Below are 20,193 nucleotides of genomic sequence, written 5' to 3'. Positions count from 1 at the left end.
TTCGCTTAATACCGAGTTACCCCTGAATCCGGTTCCTGTTGACCTTAACACGACTACTAAAGCAAAGTCGCTTTTATCCACAGGGAGATATACTGGTAAGTGGACTCCGTGCACGATGGTGTATTCCGTCCTGTAGTAAGGTAGTCGGAGGCTAAGGTAACCAGGACAGAGATTAAAGGCCGCACGGTTATTGGATGTACAACCAGGTCGGTGTCCACTCAGGTGGTTCGATACAGATATATACAAGGCAGATAGTGCTTAAAGGTTTGGCGCCATACAATCTACACAACCCGCACAACCGCGGAAGGCCGATCTAGTCAGATGCCGTCACGGTAGCGGGGCAGTCCCCGCGCAGCCTCGTCGCTGCTTGGCGCTGGAGGGGAGGCGTCTGGCGGTGATGTGCTTTTCAGTACAGGGACTACATTTCCGCTATCCCTCGCCGGCCTGACGATCGTCTTGCTGTATGCCACATTGTACTCAGTCCATGAGTATTCGACGTACTGTGGCTGCAGCTACCTCTTCTTTTTCTGTGTCCTGACTGCTCTTCTTCTTCTTCAACTCCCTACTTCCTCTTTCCCAGCTTCTCTGAACTTCAATCCTCAATCTTCAATCTTCATTGAAGCTTGCTGGGCTTCCTCGTTCACTATGGCGCCTGCAGCTGTTGCTTCGAATGGCAACCACGCAGCTACCAATGGTCACCACTTCGTTGCAGCTCCAGATATCAATGATGACCCAGACCGCGTCAAGTTCGCATACTGGGTGCCCAATGTCTCGGGAGGGCTGGTGATTTCCAAGATCCCTCAGAGAACCCAGTACAATACCTAGTCCCTCCCCTTCAATCCTTTCCTGACATGCCAATAGCTGGGATTACGAGTCCAACGTGAGATATGCGCAGACGGCCGAGAATGTTGGCTTTGAGTTTGCCTTGACGCAGATTCGGTTCATGGCGGGGTATGGCGCGGTGAGTGCCTCCCATGTCAGCTCTACAGGATGCGCCCTAATCCATAGATACGCAGGAAAACCAACACGAGTCGGTATCCTTCTCACAAGCTCTCCTCCACAACACCAAGAAACTCAATGTCATCGCCGCGATCCTACCTGGGCCGTGGAACCCCGCAGTTGCAGCTAAGCAGGTCGCCAGTATCGACCACTACACAAATGGTCGTATCTCAATCAACGTAGTATCAGGATGGTTCAAAGCAGAGTTCACAAGCATTGGTCAATGGTGGCTCGAACACGCCGAGCGTTACCGGTTCGCATCTCCCCCCTCCCCACAACCCCGCAGACCAAGCACTGACGCGCCCCCAGACGAAGCCGCGAATTCATCGAATGCATCAAAGGCATCTGGACTAGCGACAAGTTCACCTACCGCGGCGACTTCTACCAATTCCACGACTACCCGCTATCTCCCAAGCCGCTCAACCTCCCCGGCCGCCCGCACCCGCTGATCTTCCAGGGCGGCAACTCCATCGACGCCCGCGAGAACGGCGCCCACGTCTCGGACTACTACTTCATGAACGGCAACACGCTCGAGGGGTTCCAGGAGCAGATCGCCGACGTGCGCGAGCGCGCGCGCAAGCTCGGCCGCGAGCACGAGATCCGCTTCGCTGTCAACGGGTTCGCCATCGTGCGGGAGACCGAAGCCGAAGCGATCCAAGTACTACAGGAAATCCAAGGCAAAGCGGACGCGGACGCGGTAGCAGCATTCAGCAACGCCGTCAAGCAAGCGGGCTCCTCGACGGGCAACAAGACCGGCATGTGGGCGGACAGCAAGTTCGAAGATCTCGTGCAGTACAACGACGGCTTCAAGACGAAGCTGATCGGCACGAAAGAGCAGGTCGCGGACCGCATCCTGCTGCTCAAGTCCCTGGGTATCGATATTGTCCTCCTGGCCTTCCTGCACTACGAGGAAGAAGTCGAGGAGTTCGGGAAGCAGGTGTTGCCGCTGGTGAGGAAGCTGGAGAAGGAAGGTAGGGGCAAGAATGCAGAGGAGGAGATCAAGAGGACGGGTGATGTGTACAGATCTAGGAAACGGAAAGCGGAGGATTAGAAGCCCCGTTTCTGGGACGCATCCTCTCTATCTATCTTACCTTATCTACCTAGGTATCTTGGGTTAAAATTAGGTTCAAAAGCCTGACACCTCGCGTTTCTATTTACCTTACTCCCACGTCGTAATCTCTAGATCAACTCACCAAGTTTGTGACAAGCCAAGCTCCAAGCTCCAAGCTCTACATATGTCTGTCTATTCATTCATTCAAGGCAAACATTCATTACACCATATCTAAGCACCTTAGCTTAGCTAGTACCTCATCTAGTACCTCATGCTATTCATTCATTCCCTCTTCCCCCAAAACCTCTTTCTTTTCAAATCTCTCTATTAAACAACCTTCTCAACCTTCTCAACCAATCAAAACCAAGCCATGAATCATGATGAAGCGGCACCGCTACCATGCTGAGTTTGACCACCAGCACTGGCATCTTTAATCCCTTTCGGACTCTGAGATAATCCCCTTCCAGCGATGACTTCGGTCCAATTCCAACCACCACCAGTACTAGTAGTAGTTTTCTTATTATTATCCGGCTCGCCGCGCCGCCTCCCGTCCTCGTCGTCGACGGCTTGTTCTTCGTAGTATTCTTCATCGCTGTCGCCCGCGCTATCCTCCCAGTAGCGCTCGTGCCAGGCATCGAGGTCTCCCGTGGCTGATTGCTGGGCCGCGCGGATGCTGCTGCTGCCTTTTCTAGGGGAGACGTTGCTGTTGCTGCTATTGCTGAGATGTCCGGGTTTGGACACGGGGTTTAGTGCCGGGACGGAGTCGAGAGCTTCGTGCGCTTCGGAGGCGGTTCGGCTGAGAGGTTTAGGGTGGCTGGGTTCGGTATCTTTGATTTCGTTACCGCCCGAGTCGGGGGCCTCGTTGTAATCTTTAGCGCGCTCCTCGTTCGTCTCGTCCGAGTCGGGCGTCGTGGCCGCGACGCTGTCGCTGAAGTGCGTGTCGCAGAGGTGCTTGACGACCGGCCATCCATAGGCGTTTGCGAACATGCGCCGGACGATCATGTTGTTGTGCGCGTCCGGCTCCAGCCGAACTAGCACTTTGCGCCATGAGAGCTCCCGGTGGTAAGCGCGAGCGATCTTCTCTTCTACTTTCATTGCTGAGCCATCGACGACTTCTCGAGGGTCTTTGTTGGGGTTCGTGTGCTTCGTATCGTCGTAGTCACGCGTGGAGAGGGAACTGCTGTGACGCGAGATACCGCTTTTAGGCGAAGAATCACCGGCTGTGTTAGGTGACGAGCGTTGCTTATGTGTGAGAGCGCTGGTGGATCGCTTCTTGAGAGGTGGCGGAGGGATATCTTCGGGGTGGTAGACACGATCATGGAATATCGTCCTGGGACGAGAAGCAGGATTGGTTAAAAACTCAACAGACGGCAAGGGGGGTTTAAGAATGTCGCCAGCAGATTCGAAGAAAGTCGTTTTAGGGGGCGCAGAGAGTCGATCGAAGTCTTCGTGGTCCGAGTCACCGCTGGTCGCTTTGGATCTCTCATTTGGGGGGTCTGAAGTGGATGCTGTTGATCCAGAGGGATCGCTACCACCCTTGATTGTCTGGCTGCGTTTGTAGATTTTCGTATGCTTCGGATGATCATTGTGTGGTTTGGGAGAAGGGCTAGGACGGAATAATCCAAAGAGACTCGCCAGAGGACTACTGGTACGAGTCGTTGGAGATGTCTTGGATGGACTATGGAGATCGCTGCCCTCGTCATCAGCAGACGAGGCAGCAGAATCTGGACGCCCATTTTTGAGAGCTCTCAAGCTTTTAGCATCATCATCACGGGTAGCAGTAGGAGGAGGCTGAGGCACATCACCTCCGTGTCCTTGCCGAGTTGGGGTATTGTCGTCTGTCTCTTCATCAGTGGACGCCAAGTCCGAGTAAGTGTACCTCATCGGCGAGGCCGAATTCTGGCCAGTGAGCTCAGCCCAACCCCATTCAGCCATCGTGCCCACCAAGCCATTCTCTCTTCTTGCTTTCTCCACACGGCCCAGTCCCCGCCAATCCAAAAACAGCAGACAACTCGTTCGCAGAGGTACGATTCCATCATTAACGACGTTGGAGTAGACTGTCCGGTTCCGAAATTTTTTCAGTACAGTATGAGCTGGCCCAGTAGGTAGAACTCGTAGAAGAGGTTTTGACTCTGGCTTTTCCTCATCCTCCGTCTTCTTGTGTGTGCCTTCACTAATACTACTGACAATAGCACCCCATCCACTTCGGGCGATCGTAGGTGCTCTCCAGGTCAGACCAAGGTCCTGGCCGGTACGACCAACCAACCCGAAATCAAGTGCAAACTTGACATACAGGGGATTTTCGTTACTCAAGCCTAAGAATGGTGAGGCGAGGGCGATAAAGTTTATCGGCTTGATGATATCGAAGAATTCAGGAGAATGTTTCTGGATGTATGCTATGGCGTAGGTTTGGATTAGACCACCGAGAGAGTGGCCAATGAAGCTGATGCTGGTAATCTTGTATGGCAATTCCTTGTCGTGATATGGCTCTTTCTCTATGGTGCTACGGTGATGGCTTGGAATACCCTCGTCAACTTCCTTCGGGTGGTCTGGCCTCATGGCATGAGAGAGGACCTGAGCGGCAGACTTCTTCGTAACCGGCAGATAAGGCTGGTCTGGGTATGTCATTCTCAAGATGTACTTTGCCATCCGCTTGCCGAGGTATTTGATGCCTCTTTCTGTTCGTACAGCATTCCCGGAGAAGCCCCTCACGATGACTTCCTCCTCATCTTCATCTATATCGGTATTGTCCTCCAGTTGCTCGGCCGGCGGTTTTGTATTCCCATCGTCTCCTTTTCGCTCGGCTCCGTCCTGATCATTGTGGCTGGTGGCATCGCCAGATGCCTTCTGGCGCTCCTCTTGCCTTCTCTTTGCTCTCCGCGCCCTCGCATCTATCTTCGCCTGTTTTGCTGCGGCGTCTATGTGCTCTTTCAAGTACAGCATGTCTGCTCCAAGATTACTATGTAATCCATGAGTCAATAACACCAGATGAACCTTTTTCTGCCTCCTCTGTCTCTTATTCTCTACCCCGTGTGTTTCTCCCGTGACACTTTCCACCGGCGCATCCTTATTGCCCTCTTCCACCCTCTCCTTCCCCTCATCATCCCACTGCGGCATCCTGGGGGTATTCCATAAACTGGCTGTATCATCCACCCTTAACCTGATCGCTTTAGAATATATCCCCTTCGGCAGCGCATTGTGATGTTTATCCTTCGCTCCCTGACTCTGCTGATGATCGCTGACCTGGCCCGGTGTTGGAGCCGCTCCGCCCACAGCCGCCAGGCCCAACGAGAGGCTCTTCTGATCCCTCGCCAGCAGGATCTCATAGTGCACCGCCGCCGACGTCGAGAAGATGACCTGCGACGTGACCTCAATGATCCAGCTCACGCTCTTCACGTTCCCGTCCTCCTCTGCTGCGCCCGCCGCTCGATGCGCCGGCGACGTGCCCGCCGTCTTCTGCACATCCTCGGGAACCAGCAGCTCGGTGGTGAAGGTCCCTCCGGCTTTGAGGTTGGGCTCGAATTCGGGAACCCCGTACCGCCGCGGGTGCTCGAATTTCTCGTCCGGGTTGAAGGTCGCTGGGTACGCGGCCGTGTACAGCGTGTACGGCCCATGCACAAAAGCAGCGCGCAGCGCGATCGCGGATGTGTTCTTGATCTTCAGATGCAGTCGCGCGGGAGATGGGAGGATGCGGTCGTGGGCCGGTGTGTAGGTCACGGTGTAGCGGACTACCTCTCCGATTTTGACGCTCCCGGCCTGGTACAGGAGCAGCATCTTGCTTTAGTCGGAGGGTTGGGCACCTGCGTATGCAAGCATGGGACAGAGGTGATTGTTTCGGGGTTCTTGTGTTTAGGCCATGGCGCACAAGTCTTATTTTCAAGATCTCTTATCAATCATAAGAGGTTGGCATTTGTCGTTGACGGTTGGCGGACAGATTCGGTATGTCGATCTGCAAGGCTGCACTCGAGCCGCTAGTAGTCAAAAATGACGACGTGTGGCTGTGCACTGTCAAAGCACTTTGTTTAAGATATGGGATATCTATGGACAATAGGTAGGTTCAGATCAGTATTCGTTATTCATAAGATACATATTCATTCATGACAGGGAATGGCACGGCACATTCAACCAGAGGTAAATATATGCAAAGGTTGCGAACCCGGGCCGCTCTGGCATGCACGTGACCACTGATAAGTTCCAGACGCCCCTATCCGGGAGCCTCACCGATCCGTATTTTCCCCTGACCCCCAGAATCCGTCCCAAGAAAAGTCATCAAAGCAAATATCTCTAGATTGCAAAATCACATCGACAAAACACCCTCTGCAGGTTCAACCCCAGGCTCAACGTGGGATCTCCAAGCAGAGACCCTATTGCTTCCCCTCCCCGCACCTCCAAGCCCAGCAAGAATCGATGGCCTGGGCTCCCCTGTCGTAGAAGCCGATCTTTGATGTACCCTTCCAAGAGGAGCATGCACAGCAGCCTCACTCTCGTAATCGTTTCTCGCCCTCCGTGGCACGACTCGTTCCGATGGTCGCGTCGATGCTGCAGAGTTGTACGCATGTTCCCTCATCGTATGCCTCCTCAACACCGGAGGTACGATTGGAAATCTATCGGCCATTCTTCGATGGTCTATCGGTGCGGGACCGCCTCGAGCTTGAGCAACGCCCATAACGTAGTTGGCAGCAGCCGTAGCTTGATCAATATGTCCAGTCAGGATATTATGAGCGGCCCGGACATAGTTCTGATTCATAAAGTGATCGGCACCGTTCCCGATGCCGTGGATATCGCCTATTCCCCCCTGATAGTCATCATTGGCATCCTCCTCCACCGTGATCATCTGCAGTCTGCGCGCTAGCTCTTCATCCGCGCGTTCTTGACGTCGACGTTGGATAACCTCGTCATTATAGTTGTTTGGCCGAGCCCGGCGTATGCGATATAGACGTTGTCCTTGCGCTTCTTGATTTGCAATTCGCATGTGGTTAAGGCGGTCTTGCTCGACGGTCTCATAATTGAACCATGGACAATTACAGGACTTCCATTTGAGACCGCAGATCATACAAAACTCAGCCGTACAGCGACTTTGCGATGTTAGCCAGATCTATGCTCAATATAAGTTTTGGAGAAACGTACCAGGTCATGTGGTTGCAGCCTTCCTTCAACTCAACCATTGCCCGGCAATTATAGCAACGTTGCCAGCCAGCCTGTTTTGCTGTTTCCAGAAGTCGATTTGTCTCCTCGTCCTTCGGGCAATCTTTGTTACCATGCCATTTACCGTTACAAATACAGCAGACCTTTGTCTTACAACGACTGCATTTACCATACTTTTTCCCATCTTCCTTATGAATATTTCCCGGCTTGATCCACTCGCCACAGCGTCGAGCCGGACAATAGATACGGTTTTTGGTGGAATACTCCTGAAATTTTCGGTTCCACGTTTTCTTGAAATTGACATCAAATAGCTTGTCCACGTGTTTAAGGGGTATATGGTCAGCGGTGCAACATTTAGGTGGCATATGCTGCGGGTCATTGATTGAAAGCTTGAAGATACGTCTTAAGCAAGAGTGGCACATTCGATGGCCACATTTCAGCTTCGCTGATTTAGATCTCGGTATATCATCTGATAAACATGTCAAGCATTCGACTCTAGAGACTTATTAGAACAGAGCAGATTTTCATGTTTTAGCCACTCACAGTCTTTCAGGTTCACGATGCTGTTGAGGCACAGGTCCAAAAAAGGTCCCGAGAAAACTAGCTCGTTTGTTGGTTGTATTTGCGCTAGCTGACGACGGGGCAGAGGCTTGTTTGGATGTCGATACATGTGTAGATGTCGTATTGTGCCTCTTAAGGCTGGATCTCTCCTCTGCAGGCAAGTCTTTTGTTGAGACGCTTCTGCAAAAGAGATCAGATTAGCTTGATATAGGAATCCAGCATTGAAGAGCATACCTTCTTGGTGGTGATACAGGCGTCGGTCCGACCACAGATTCTCGGTGAGACGGGCGGGCTCTACTCTTACGAACAGATTCCCCAGTGCGCCTCGGGCGAACTACTTCTGTATCGTCTCTACTCCGCCGCTCTTTGACTAAAGCTGGCCTGCCGTCTCCCTTGGTGACATATACGACCCTAGTCTTGCTCTTCCTCGGCTTGGCACTAGCATGATCGGACTGATTATCCTCATCATCCGACTCACTAGACTCGCCATCACGGCCTAGTTCTCTCGTTTCAGACACCGTGACGCGGGACGGCTGCGACGTGCCTTCTCTCGAGGTGCCATAAACGTATGTGACATCGTCCCTCGCCGTAGATTTCCTGCGTCTCCTCCGCCTCTCCTCCTCCTCCGGACTCCGATGCTGCTCCTTCCTCCTGCTATGCCTCGAAGACGATTTCGCACTCGAGAGCGTCGCCTGCGATTCCGAAGGCATTTTCGCGCTCGCGTCGGACGATGTGCGTGGCGGCGCGGCGTGCTCGAGTCTTTCTATTCGGATTCTGCGCAGCTCAGAAACATCGGGTTCGAGGCTGTGCTCTTCCTTGTCACGCGCTCGGCGATCGTGCTCCTGATCTAATTCGCTGTGCGACGTGGGATGCGGCGGCCTCATCCCTCCCGTTGGAAACCCGACAGCCTCAGATGGTTGGGCACGGAGCCAGAGGCGTGCAATCCAGACACGGGTAGAGGAGTCACCTATTCAGCGACGGACATCTGGTCGTGCGGGATAGGATGTTCCTTCCTGAGGCTGACTGAGGCTATTGGCGGTTCAGCGACAGCCCTGCATCATGCATCCCGCGCAGATAGGGCGAGCTCGACGATTTCAGAGGAGTTGCCAATTGGATATTCCAGAAGATGAGGCCCAACGTCGTAGGGCTCTCTTGGGCGCGGGATTACTGAGTTTAGGAATTGCTATAACCCAAGAAGTCTGGGGGAGCACGAGGGGAGATAAAACAGGGGGGCTGGTGAGCTAGGCGCTAAGGCCCGGCCCGGAGTATAGTTTCTCCACCTTATCGATTTGGCCATTGTCTGAAGCTTAGGTACCTACTCTGTCTGAGTCGATTCATAGGTGCCACCTTATTAGCCAATCAGTCAATAAAGGTGAAGCTCTCCAAGTGGGTGTAGACTAATTCAGTCAGTAAGTATGGTCAGTCCAGGAGCGGTTCCGGACTATAATACCAAAATTTTGAAATATTCCACATAGTAGATGCATGTGACAGCCATGAGATATTCTCATTGAGCAGCAACCTTTTCATCCATCAGCCTTGCCATCTCGGCCTCCTCATCCTCCACCTCAGCCGCACCACCGCTGCCCAAAGCCGTCCCCATCTTCTCCATTTCCCCCCTGATATCCGCCCTGGTAATCATAGCCTTCCCCTCCCCCCACCTCTCCATCTCCCTCCTCACCACCCCCTCCAAACTCCCCATCGCCACCGCCAGGAACCCCAGCTCCTCCCTCTCGCAATCAAACACCTCCCACCATTCCACATCCGGCAGCTTGACCCCCTTATCTCGAGCCGCGAGGTACACCGCCGTCGTCGCCAGCGCACATGGTTGGTGCGTCAGGTACAGCATCTGGGGACTCAGCAGCGCCGTGTTGAGATACTCGATTGCGCGCTTGCCGACCTCCGTGCCTGCACTCTTGCCCTTCTGGCTCCGCGACGCGGCGAACACGTCTAGGGCTTGCAGATAGGTTATTGCGAGAGGGTGAGGCAGTGCGACATGCGTGTTGAAGCCGAGGGCATTGAGCAACTGTCCTTCAATGTGTAGCAGGCGGTTGCGATTGGTGATGTAGGTGGATTCGGAGAGGTAGTAGGATTCTGGATCAGGGGGAGGGTTGCTGTTGGGGGTGGAGAGAGAGGAATTTGGCGAAGTCAGGTAGGCGTAGACATTGGTTATGCTGCGGAGAGAACGGGGGGAGGCGGAGATCTTGGCAGTCATGTATATCGTAGCTGCGGACAGCTCCTAGAAAAATGTTAGCTTGATTACAGCCATTGCCATAACTGTCAAGGAACAGGCTATGAGGAGTTGTGTGCATACGCTGAATTCATGTTGCATCAAGCCATCCACCAGCCAATACCTGAAGAGTAAGACATTTGCTTGAGCTGTTACATCTTGAGGAAGCCTCAAGAGGACGCCCGCAGCTTGCGTAAGTCGAGCAGTGAAAAATAGGATGCTATCCTGAAGCTCAGCCGGCAGATCATTGACTGATGCTTTTTTGTACAGCTGTTCTGCTGTTGCGAGAGGGTTGGAAAGGTGTGACATGGCTTTTGTTTGGAAAGAGTCTGTGTTCAGGCTGATGTCAACCGATCTGGAGATAGTTTTACTGGTAGCCTCGTGCGCAAGGCAACAATTTCTCGACGGCTCCCTTTCTCAGCTAACATCTTGTTTGGGCTATGCGCCACACCTTATAATGACCACAAGCCTTGAAATCACATCTTACTCATCATGGCTCCTCAGAAAATAGCAAGTTGTCTTATGGTCACATTCTTGGACTGAAAATGATTTTAAGACCCCATATTTCGCTACGCAGTATGTAGAGCGGTTAGGATCTTCGAGGGTATATCAGCAGCATATAGATCCCTGTAGTAGTAGTACAATTGTTTTACAGTTGCAATCAAGCCCTTTCTGTGTCCTTGAATGAATCCAGTGCAAATAGACGTCGTCCTAAACGCCCCGAGATGGAGAAGGCCGACCTCCCTAGTACCGGATCTTGATCCATCTTAATAACGCCAGTCATCCCGTGAGCCTCTCCTATCACCTCTGTCGCCCCTGAAATTGGGATCACCTCTGTAACTATCATAAGCTCCGCCCCATCCTCCCCTGCTATGAAAGCCCCCACGACTACCACCTCCACGACCAGGGCCTCGGTAGCCTCGTGGAGGTCGAATCCCTGGAAAGATCTCTGGGCCCCGGTCCACTAGCACATCCCCATCCTCAAACGTGTATCGATTGATTTCTCCAGTAACTCTGTCAGCTGCATCCTTTGCAGTCGCATAGTCAATTGCGTCAAGGCGCTTGTCCGCCAGAGAATTTGGTACCGGTTGCCAATATAAGAGTGGTTTTGCAGTAGTAGACCTGAACAGCTGATCCAGAGTCGAGAGACTAGTGGAGGGGTTTGTATCACGGAATGTAGGTTCACGAGACATAGAACGAGGGCGTCTTGGTGGCCCATCAAGCTCACGGGACAGTGGTTCTGACGGTCTAGGTGGACCCGGATTGGAGGGCTGCCTAATAATTGGCTGATTATTGGCTTCTTCAAGGGTGGCTTCGATAGGTCGGTCCTCATCCACATTATGGTAGACAACCTCCCATTTCTTTGCCATCGAACGACCGCCAACGCTGGTGGATTGTTCTTGGTAGATCCAATCATCAATCTTGTCTGGCGGAATGAAATCTACCCAAAGAGGCTTGCGGTTTCGTTCCTCGGGCCAGATGCTACCATGAAGTGCTGATCGAACACGAGCTGCTGCGGACACATTCTTGAATAGAACGAACGCATGGGTTCGGATTGGATCAATATAAAAGCTGACCACCAAATCCGGATCCACATCATGGCCACTAGGTGTAGCTAGAGCAGCAAGGTGTAATTTGAGTTGTGGAGTGTTGAGGGGGCGCATAAAATCGCGAATATAAAGAGCTGAGGTTGCAGGATGAATTGCTGGTTCAACAACACGATCTGGCTGATCCCCAGCCTCGTAACCCGAATCGCGGGGGATAGACTCTTCCAAGGATGATACCACTTGTGAGGCTGCAAATAATCCCTTGAATCTGGAGTCGCGTTGGCGAACAGGTGATCCTTCACTCTCATCCTGTGTTGACAATCTTTTGCCCGCTTCTGCAACATTCTCTCTCACAACGTCTTCTTCCCTGACATCGATAGTTGCAGGGCCCGGCTCAACACCTCCATTTTCTTGAGCAACCCCTGTAGATGCAGCATTATCATCCGCTTCATCTACCGCATTGTGTTTCTCAGTCCAAGCAGAGTCGCTCTGTGTAGTCACTAACTTGTCCTCTGATTCCTCTGTTTCCTCGTTCGCCCGAAGCCGTTTTCGTGCAGTATCTGCTGCGGAAACTGGGGGCGTCTCCGATCTTCTCTTTCGCTTCTGTCTATCTTCAAGAGCCTCTTGTGGTTCAACAGAAGACAGCGTGGATTCGTGGTCACCAGGTTGCGCAGGAGGCTGTGAGGATTCGGTCGCGTTCGTAGGTTCAGTAGGCAAGGTTTTAGTCTGTGTTTCGACAGCTAAGGATTCGGTAGAGCCATCTTGAGGTGCGACATCTTCGTCGACGGACTCGGGTGGTGGGTCTGAGGTTGTATGAGGAGCGTCGGCATGGGGTTCAGTGGTCAAGTCGGTCGATAGTTGAGTTGGCGATATAGTGTCTGGGGACGTCGTCGATCCAGCGACGTCAAGCTTGAGCGCATCTCCCTGGACGGTCGCCTCGCTCTCCGATGACCCATCATCCACAGCAGCGGCAAGGCGAGCGACAAGCTGCGGCTTGAGACCAGTATAAGCAAGGCCTCGTTTCTTGAGCTCAGCTCGCAGGTCTACGACCTTTAATTTATTCCAGTCAGTCATGTTGCGTTGTTGAGGAGCAGATCACTCGATTGCACATCATCGGAAGGAATGTTGCGACGACGCTGGCGTGAGTTGGCGGGGGGGTGAGATGTAGGAGCAATTGACTTTTGAGGAATGTTTGCTTCACTTTCGGGTCTCATCACAACGCGTCACGTCAGAGAGCACAGATGCGGCCTGAGATGTGAGGCTTGCATATCAAATCCAGGCAGTTACGGGGGAGCATGGTCACGTGATGCACTACATGGCGTACCTTGCCTTACCTCACGCCGTACCTTACTTTGATCTACTTTACCTTCAGTTCTCGGTACAGTACAAGAAGGTAGGTAGGTAGCAAAGTACTCCATGGACCTACTCCACTGTCACTAAGCCTTCAAACAAATGGTTGTCTGATCGTCAGTGACTCTGTCGGTCGTATTGTCCCCTAACCCATCCTGTGATTTCATGCCAACTGACATCTAGATCTTGCTATGGCCTGTCACCTCTCTTTTTGAACTCTACCGCCGCTCCCATCTTGCGGGGCACTTACTTGTATAGGGCTATCGGGTAATGCATTGTTTTGCCTATATTAAAGTTGAAGAAAAGGAGTTATACTCACGCGTGTTATATATGTATAAGAGAAGCTATTATTGATCTCAGTCAAACTCTCTTGATAACTTTACCCTTGAGCGCGCTCGTATCGGCTGATTAAAGGGAGGAAGGTTTATGCACTCCTACATACCACTACTTTAGTTGCGACTTTAGAATTCTTCTTGAAGAAGAATACGATTGCCGTCTCATCCGAGTCTTCAAAATGCATAACCTTGGCTCGAGCCTTCAAGAAGCATACGATGATCATTTGCTATGTAAAGTACCTTAGGCAGGTAGTCTATCTCCATTAGCCTTTTGGGAATCGACATTATTTTAGCTTCCTGTCCTTCGGGACCTTTGAAGACAGGCTTGGCTTTCTGCCGCCCATGGCTGGTTTACTTACCTTGGATTTCTCTGTTTGCTCCCTGGTGAAGTCAATATATGGGTTTCCAAATTTGTACGCTGTTAATGTGGGAAGTTCATCGAGCAGAATTTGATGCCCCTCTGGAGCTCATACAGAGCCTCCGGCAGCTTTGAGCCTTTGACGGATATGCGGTATCGACGCACCCGATTCCATGAAGTAAGACATGACTTATGGTTAGACCCCCCCCTAAATGCTCTCCGTACAGCTTCTTTCTCGTCTAGGACCGAAGAGTGAAGAGTGAAGAGTAGGCGGCTGTATCAACTACCTTACGCCCGTAAGGTTTCCGGCCCAATTCAGCGCGGGGTTATGTTTAGAAACCAATCCCCTCCGAAAGCGAACAGGAGGTAGTTCAGATAATCAAATAAAGGACCGAACTAAGCAGAGGGGGTTCTAGAGAGGATAACGTTTCAAGGATCGTAGATTCATAGGATCTTTCGGGTCAGCGCCTCGTGGATGATCATGATCGTCAGCGAAGGATCAAGCCGCATGTTCGTCAGGGACGGGACGAAGCCTCGAAGGCTAAGAAGCAATCAGATAAGGTAATCAGTTTGTGATGAGCCGGACTCTTGCGCAGTCCAGGTATATTCTCCTCGCCTACAAGTACAAGCCACGGCGTCTCAACCGGGACAACCCCGGCTGCATGCGAAACGCGCGGGCCAGGCACAACACGGGCCAGGCACGGACGGGCCCATTGGATTCTGGGATCATGGGGTCATGCCTCAGGCGTCTACAGCCTACAACGTACATTTACTCCGTCCTGGACTTCGCACCCATCCCCGTCTCCCTTGCTTCGACAACGTCTCCCAATTGCTCGTATGGATTTCCTCTCCGGAGCCTGGAGGGCAAGCCCCTCCGAGATTAGATCTTCTGCCCGCCCCTTGCTGCTCCAGTCTGCAGTGACAGCCAGGGGAACTACCGAGCCAGGGTAGCAAAAGGGCCGTCCATGGCCCACGTCCCCGTCTACGCTGTACGGTCCGGTATCATACGTTACTAACCCATCCTACGTTACTTCCAGGATCTCTCTGCGCTCTGAGCCAACTTTCACGCCATGCACTTCTCCGTTTCTTCTACGCGGCAGCAGTCCTCGAGCCATTCACAAACACAGCGCTTCCCCCAGTTGGGCTCAATACCCTGGGCGGTAGTCAGGGGAGCACCCATGCCATGATGCCGCCGTGAAAGCTCCGTAGGTACACTTCAGTCCTGGATACAGTAGTTCTGTATTGGGCTCGCTGCGCGGAAGAACTCCATCCGTATTCCATTCGTTCTGGACTTCCGAGTTCCCGTTCTCTCTACTCTCGTTATCTCTTCTTCCAAGTACTTAAGCCCCGCGGGTCCCCTCTATTTCTCTCTGTCTTGCTTCTGCACTGGGAGATGCATTTCAGGTAGCCACGCGCCTGTAAAATCTTCTCACCATGCGTCATTCACTTTTGGCAGGCCTTGTGGCCATTGCCGCTCCTGCTAGCGCCTGGCTTCCAGGTGTGCACAAGGATATCTACGCCCGCGATGGTTCGAACCTGTTCAACACCTCGGCCGTTCCCTCCGGCGACAGCTCGAAGCGCTGGCTCCCAGCGTCCGGCAAGATTCGAGGTGTGAATATGGGCTCCTTGTTCGTCTTCGAACCTTGGCTGGCGGAAACAGAATGGCAGAATATGGGATGTGGGGCTTATCAGTCCGAATTTGACTGTGTCTCTGGGCTCGGCCAATCCGCAGCAAACGCTGCCTTCCAGAAGCACTGGGGCAGCTGGATCACCAAGGACGACATTACACAAATGCAGAGCTATGGCCTGAACGCCATCCGTATCCCAGTTGGGTACTGGATGGACGAGAGTATCGTGTACTCCGACAGCGAACACTTTCCCCAGGGCGGTCTCAGCTACCTCTCCCAGCTTTGCGGTTGGGCAAGTGATGCCGGGTTCTACATCATCATCGATATGCATGGAGCGCCGGGAGCCCAAGTTGCCAGTAACCCAGACACCGGACAGGTCAGTCCCAATTCCCTCATCTCAAATGCTAGCATTTCTGACAGTTATCTCGCAATAGTATGCTCCCAGCGCTGGATTCTACGTCGACTACCAGTACGATCGTGGAACCACATTCCTCGGCTGGCTTGCAAATCAAATCCACACTGACAACAACATGAGAAATGTTGGTATGATTGGCATAGTTAATGAGCCCGTACAGGGTTCATCAGATGATAGTACTCTGCTGTCATACTTCTATCCCAATGCCTACAACGTACGTATTCTCCAACCTCGAGATATGAAACCTGCTAACCGCAGAACAGGCCATCCGCAATGCGGAATCAGCCCTTGGCATTACCTCAAACAACTACCTACATGTCGAGCCTATGAACGAGTTGTGGGGTGCTGGAAACCCCAACCAGAACTTGAACAACCCTGTATTCATGGCATACGACGATCACCGATACCTGAAGTACGACAGCTCCGTAACCGTCTCCCAATCGGCATATCTTGAAAACTCCTGCACTGCCAACCGCAACAGCGACAATGAGACCCCTACCATTGTCGGAGAGTTCAGTCTCAGCCCTCCGACTGACGTGCAGGACGACTCGGACTGGGACACCAGCACCCAGCAGGCCTTCTACAAGCAGTGGTTTGCGGCCCAGGTTACGAACTACGAGTCCAACACTGCGGGCTGGGCCTTCTGGGCCTGGAAGGGTCAGCTCGGCGACTATCGCTGGTCTTACCAAGGTATGTCACCCTTTAAAATCTTGGGTCTGACAAAGAGCTAACGGGCATGCAGATGCCGTTTCTGCAGGTGTCATCCCCCAGAACATCAACGATGTCTATAATGAGAACGCTTGCAGTGGATACTAGAGCGCGCAGCACGCTAAGCCGATGCGCGATCTGATCAAGTGGAGGACGGTTATCTCTCAATCCCTCCGCCCATTATCTCTGTCTTGCAGTATAATTCCTCTCTCCGCGCAGGGATCACGCGGACAAGCTTTTTCCATGTATATAGTTCCGACGTAAATATTGCACAAACTCGAATCCAAATAATCAATCTATCCGATCATTTCCATCCTCCTCTTTTTCCAGCCACGTGCCTCCCCTGGCGCCAAGCCAAAAATTACCCGTTCCTGATCTCCCCTCCATGCGTACGTTCCTTTGACGTTATATATACGCCACATATCAAAAAATATGGGGACGGTAAGAAGGAATCCAGTACAGATGAAATAAGTCCCTGTAGAAAAGGCTCTGTTCTGTCAGAGCCATATTCTCTCCGCATCTGCGATTGCCGCCCATGGGAGCTGCACGACTTTCGACATTACCCTGTAATTGAACCTCGATAGAGCCTTGCTCAAGCCTCTCTAAAGCCATTTGAGGTCACGTTTGTGGGGTAGAAGTAAGGCCAGATCCAAAATTAACAGCGAAAACCCCCACCCCACGGGGAAGCTGGTCTCCATTGCGGGCTCACTTGACGTTATTAGCTAGCCTCGGACATTCCCCCTTTCACGATACTTTCTTCACTATCGTCTGGCGACAAGTGGGATGAGAGAGCGCCGATCGAGACGAGGATGTTGTGTGGTGCAATTAGGGGTTTTGGCCTCAGGACTCAAGCCTTTGCAGGGAAGAAGTGGGGTACGGATATTTCCGAGGTGGGGTCTTTCTATAAAGAAATTTGTCATTTTTTATCACAGATAGAGGTACCCGCTGCTGAATCATGACTTAGTCATTCCACCGACATGCCCTGCTTGAGCGGCGCGGCCGTCTCTCTTGCGAGCACGCCCTGCTACGAGCATGTCGCCTGTGTACGATGTACAATGAGTATGGCTTCCCCCACGCAGCCCAAGAGAAAAGAACGGCCATGTGATGCATGTGTAAGTCATTCCCCCGCAAAAGAGTCAGCCTTGACCTAGGGTTAACCCGGATCGTCCGAACAGAGGAAGCGGAAGAGTCGATGCGTCCTCGAGGATGATTCCCCCATCTGTGTCTTGTGCAAGTTCCATGGGCAAGAATGTACATTCCTACAGAACCCCCAATCGCGGAAAAGAAAACCTCCTCAAGATGGCAATGATACTTTGACTTCAAAAAGACGGTACATATCTAATCTGACAATATGTCCCATCACGTGCCATTTACTGATAAGTGCCACAGGCACTCGAACTCGTCCTCACGCCCTAATAGGAAGCCCACAGGGACTCAGGCACGCGTCATTAAAACCAGTAATGGTGTTGATGTGGAAGAGTATGATGATCTAGATGGTCCAAGCCTCTTGAAACGGACACTGGGTCTGCAGAACGCAAATCACAGCCAATACGTCGGGGCCACACGAGGTCTCGAGCCTGCATTATCTGGCCATATCTCACTCAATGGGAAGAACGAAGTCCAGCTTACTCACGGTGTACTCCGGCGGGTGAGCTCATCTGACGCCTTTCTCCTGCTACCTGATCCCGAAACCCAAGGGTACTTGGAAGAGCTGGATGATTTGGACGCTATTGAGGCCATTGTCAGCCCCCACGGCAAGGCTCTGACAGACCTGTACTTTCGGATTGTGTTTCCAAGTTTTCCAGTTGTCTACAAAGAGGCATATCTGGAGAAGTACAACCGCTCATACAGGGAATTTTCTCCGCCACTCTTAGCTGCCGTCTATCTTCTTGCTCTACAATATTGGACGTACGACGAGAACCTCAGTAAAGCGACTAAGCCAAATGTGCAAGAACTGGAGAAGTTGGCCCGAAAGTCCCTTGGTGACACCATTCACCGTCCCAAACTCTCGACCGTCCAGGCAGGGCTTCTGTTGTTGCAACACACGGATACCGACTCTGCTGAGTTAACCGCTCAACTAGTTAGCGTTGGCTACGGGCTTGGTTTACATCTCGATGCGTCGGATTGGGATATCCCTGACTGGGAGAAAAGCCTGCGGAAAAGACTCGGCTGGAGTCTATACATGCAAGACAAGTGGACCTCACTTGGAAGCGGCCGCCCTGCGTTGATTAATTCGTCGAATTGGGCACTTCAGCCTGTGATGAGTTACGACTTTCCAGAAACGCATGAAGACGATCAGGAAGGAAGCTCAGAGGTGGTAAAAGGGAGAATCCTGTTCAGTCAGATGATCTCATTATCTGAGATAGTGGCAGATATACTAGAGACCCTCTTTACGGTCAAGACTACGAAAGCGATTGCGAATGCCGGAGAGAATGGCCTGGCCATGATTTTGGAGAAAGCAAAGCCGGTTCAACTTAGGTTGAAGGAGTGGTTCGCTAACCTACCGGAGTGCTTATCGATGGAGGACACTCACATCATGAAGTTATCCTCTGTAGGATACCTCCGGCTTGCCTACATTGCGGCAGAAATCACTCTCCATCGTCGCATATTCCTTGCGTTGACTCCGTCTACGAATCCGCAGCTTCTGAAAATCTGCCGATCCGTAGCCCACGAACGCTTTATGTTTGCAATCGACTTCGTTCAATCTCTGAAACCACAACATCTATCAAGTTTCTGGTACTTTGCGTCGCCTCAAAACTTTGCCTTAATCGGTGTTTTCGGTGCTTTACTACTCTCGAAAGCATCCACTGTTGAGGAAGCCAATTTCTACAAGAACAAGCTTAGAGAGTACCGCTGGATTCTGAAAATAAATAGCGAGAACGGTGCTAGGTACATGAAACCAGCATTGGCTCTAGTTGACGCCAATATGGCACTTTTGGAGTCGACCCCTCGTCTAGCGATGCCAAGTCCGAACAATCCTTCGACGTATCAAAGCAATGACAACGAAAGTGCCGTAGCTGCTCAAGGGAATTCAGATGACTACGCCTTCTCAAGCAGTCATTTGTCAGTCAGTAGCGACTTTGCATTGCCAGGTCAATACTCGTTCGATGCACCATATTACTCAGATCAACACTCAATAGCAACTTCGCCGACGAGTTACCCACAGCCTTCCCAAGCACAGGTACAAGACTTCAATTTTGGAATTGGAGGGGAAGCCGGATCGTGGAACTTTTGACATTCATATCTCAATGGATGGCTCGATACCGGTTATTATTTGATGCGACAGACGAAGAACTTGCATCCACAATGATTCATAGCAAAGCATCATGGTATTTGCAGTTGTGTGACTGGAGAACTATGTGGAAATGGTATCTGTTGACTTGTATATCATTCATCGATGGATCAAAGCGGAGGTCCCCAGATATGCGTGGGAGGGTGGAGAGTTGATGTAACCGACGCCAGACCATTCGATGTCCTAGCTCCCGATACACCCCTCGACCTCACTCTAGACTGCGTTTCCAGCCAACTCGATTCACGCAGGCTGACTCAAGCGGTCATATTCTGAGTAGTGTTCATCACGCACAGTCTCTGTTACTGCCATTCCCCTGCTAAGTACAGCCAAGGGGGAGGGGTCGTCTAGTCATAAGCGGTCTTAAACAATACTGCTAGTGGTAGCGGTAACCATCTCTGACCAGAAGACTGTACACACGAGTATTCGAAAGGAAGCGGAAATGCGAGAGGGCTACTTGGAACCTCTTCCATAGTCCCATCAAGAAGCAAATTTTGATTATATGAAAGCGACGAGAACACAACTACGATGAAACTACGGGGTTTGGAAAGAAGCTTTCTTGATACATGTTGCGTTCCTC

At 51.9% G+C, this 20,193-nt stretch overlaps 7 protein-coding genes across 7 annotated transcripts; 3 read left to right on the top strand and 4 right to left on the bottom strand.

The window, feature by feature from the left end:
• Positions 1-418: 418 nt before the first annotated feature.
• On the top strand, positions 419-2,208 carry M430DRAFT_144408 (hypothetical protein). The gene is made up of 4 exons (XM_024862887.1): positions 419-812; positions 862-961; positions 1,017-1,252; positions 1,309-2,208. Exons 1-4 carry the CDS (start codon positions 646-648, stop codon positions 2,048-2,050), a joined length of 1,245 nt encoding a protein of 414 aa, XP_024718276.1. The 5' UTR covers positions 419-645; the 3' UTR covers positions 2,051-2,208.
• Positions 2,209-2,210: 2 nt separating this feature from the next.
• Positions 2,211-5,950, bottom strand: M430DRAFT_36457 (hypothetical protein). Its single transcript, XM_024866931.1, has one exon. It carries the CDS (start codon positions 5,822-5,824, stop codon positions 2,426-2,428), a length of 3,399 nt encoding a protein of 1,132 aa, XP_024718275.1. The 5' UTR covers positions 5,825-5,950; the 3' UTR covers positions 2,211-2,425.
• A 397-nt stretch (positions 5,951-6,347) lies between these two features.
• M430DRAFT_29993 (hypothetical protein) lies at positions 6,348-8,640 on the bottom strand (the record flags this gene model as incomplete). Its single annotated transcript, XM_024865925.1, has 4 exons — positions 6,348-7,125; positions 7,178-7,690; positions 7,739-7,936; positions 7,991-8,640. The coding sequence occupies 4 exons, from the start codon at positions 8,638-8,640 to the stop codon at positions 6,348-6,350; spliced, it is 2,139 nt and encodes a 712-aa protein (XP_024718274.1).
• A 620-nt stretch (positions 8,641-9,260) lies between these two features.
• M430DRAFT_107529 (hypothetical protein) lies at positions 9,261-10,292 on the bottom strand (the record flags this gene model as incomplete). The annotated part of the gene is made up of 2 exons (XM_024861161.1): positions 9,261-9,992; positions 10,068-10,292. 2 exons carry the CDS (start codon positions 10,290-10,292, stop codon positions 9,261-9,263), a joined length of 957 nt encoding a protein of 318 aa, XP_024718273.1.
• A 230-nt stretch (positions 10,293-10,522) lies between these two features.
• On the bottom strand, positions 10,523-12,693 carry M430DRAFT_36455 (hypothetical protein). The gene has a single exon (XM_024866930.1). It carries the CDS (start codon positions 12,602-12,604, stop codon positions 10,751-10,753), a length of 1,854 nt encoding a protein of 617 aa, XP_024718272.1. The 5' UTR covers positions 12,605-12,693; the 3' UTR covers positions 10,523-10,750.
• A 2,274-nt stretch (positions 12,694-14,967) lies between these two features.
• M430DRAFT_144401 (glycoside hydrolase family 5 protein) lies at positions 14,968-16,636 on the top strand. Its single transcript, XM_024862886.1, has 4 exons — positions 14,968-15,577; positions 15,636-15,830; positions 15,880-16,306; positions 16,359-16,636. Exons 1-4 carry the CDS (start codon positions 15,008-15,010, stop codon positions 16,430-16,432), a joined length of 1,266 nt encoding a protein of 421 aa, XP_024718271.1. The 5' UTR covers positions 14,968-15,007; the 3' UTR covers positions 16,433-16,636.
• A 719-nt stretch (positions 16,637-17,355) lies between these two features.
• M430DRAFT_60542 (hypothetical protein) lies at positions 17,356-19,559 on the top strand (the record flags this gene model as incomplete). Its single annotated transcript, XM_024868860.1, has 3 exons — positions 17,356-17,436; positions 17,500-17,654; positions 17,714-19,559. Exons 1-3 carry the CDS (start codon positions 17,380-17,382, stop codon positions 19,557-19,559), a joined length of 2,058 nt encoding a protein of 685 aa, XP_024718270.1. The 5' UTR covers positions 17,356-17,379.
• Between the last annotated feature and the right edge of the window lie 634 nt (positions 19,560-20,193).

This window comes from Amorphotheca resinae (assembly GCF_003019875.1).
Source record: "Amorphotheca resinae ATCC 22711 unplaced genomic scaffold M430scaffold_10, whole genome shotgun sequence".
NCBI lineage: Eukaryota > Fungi > Ascomycota > Leotiomycetes > Helotiales > Amorphothecaceae > Amorphotheca > Amorphotheca resinae.
This window is presented reverse-complemented; position numbering and strand designations above follow the sequence as displayed.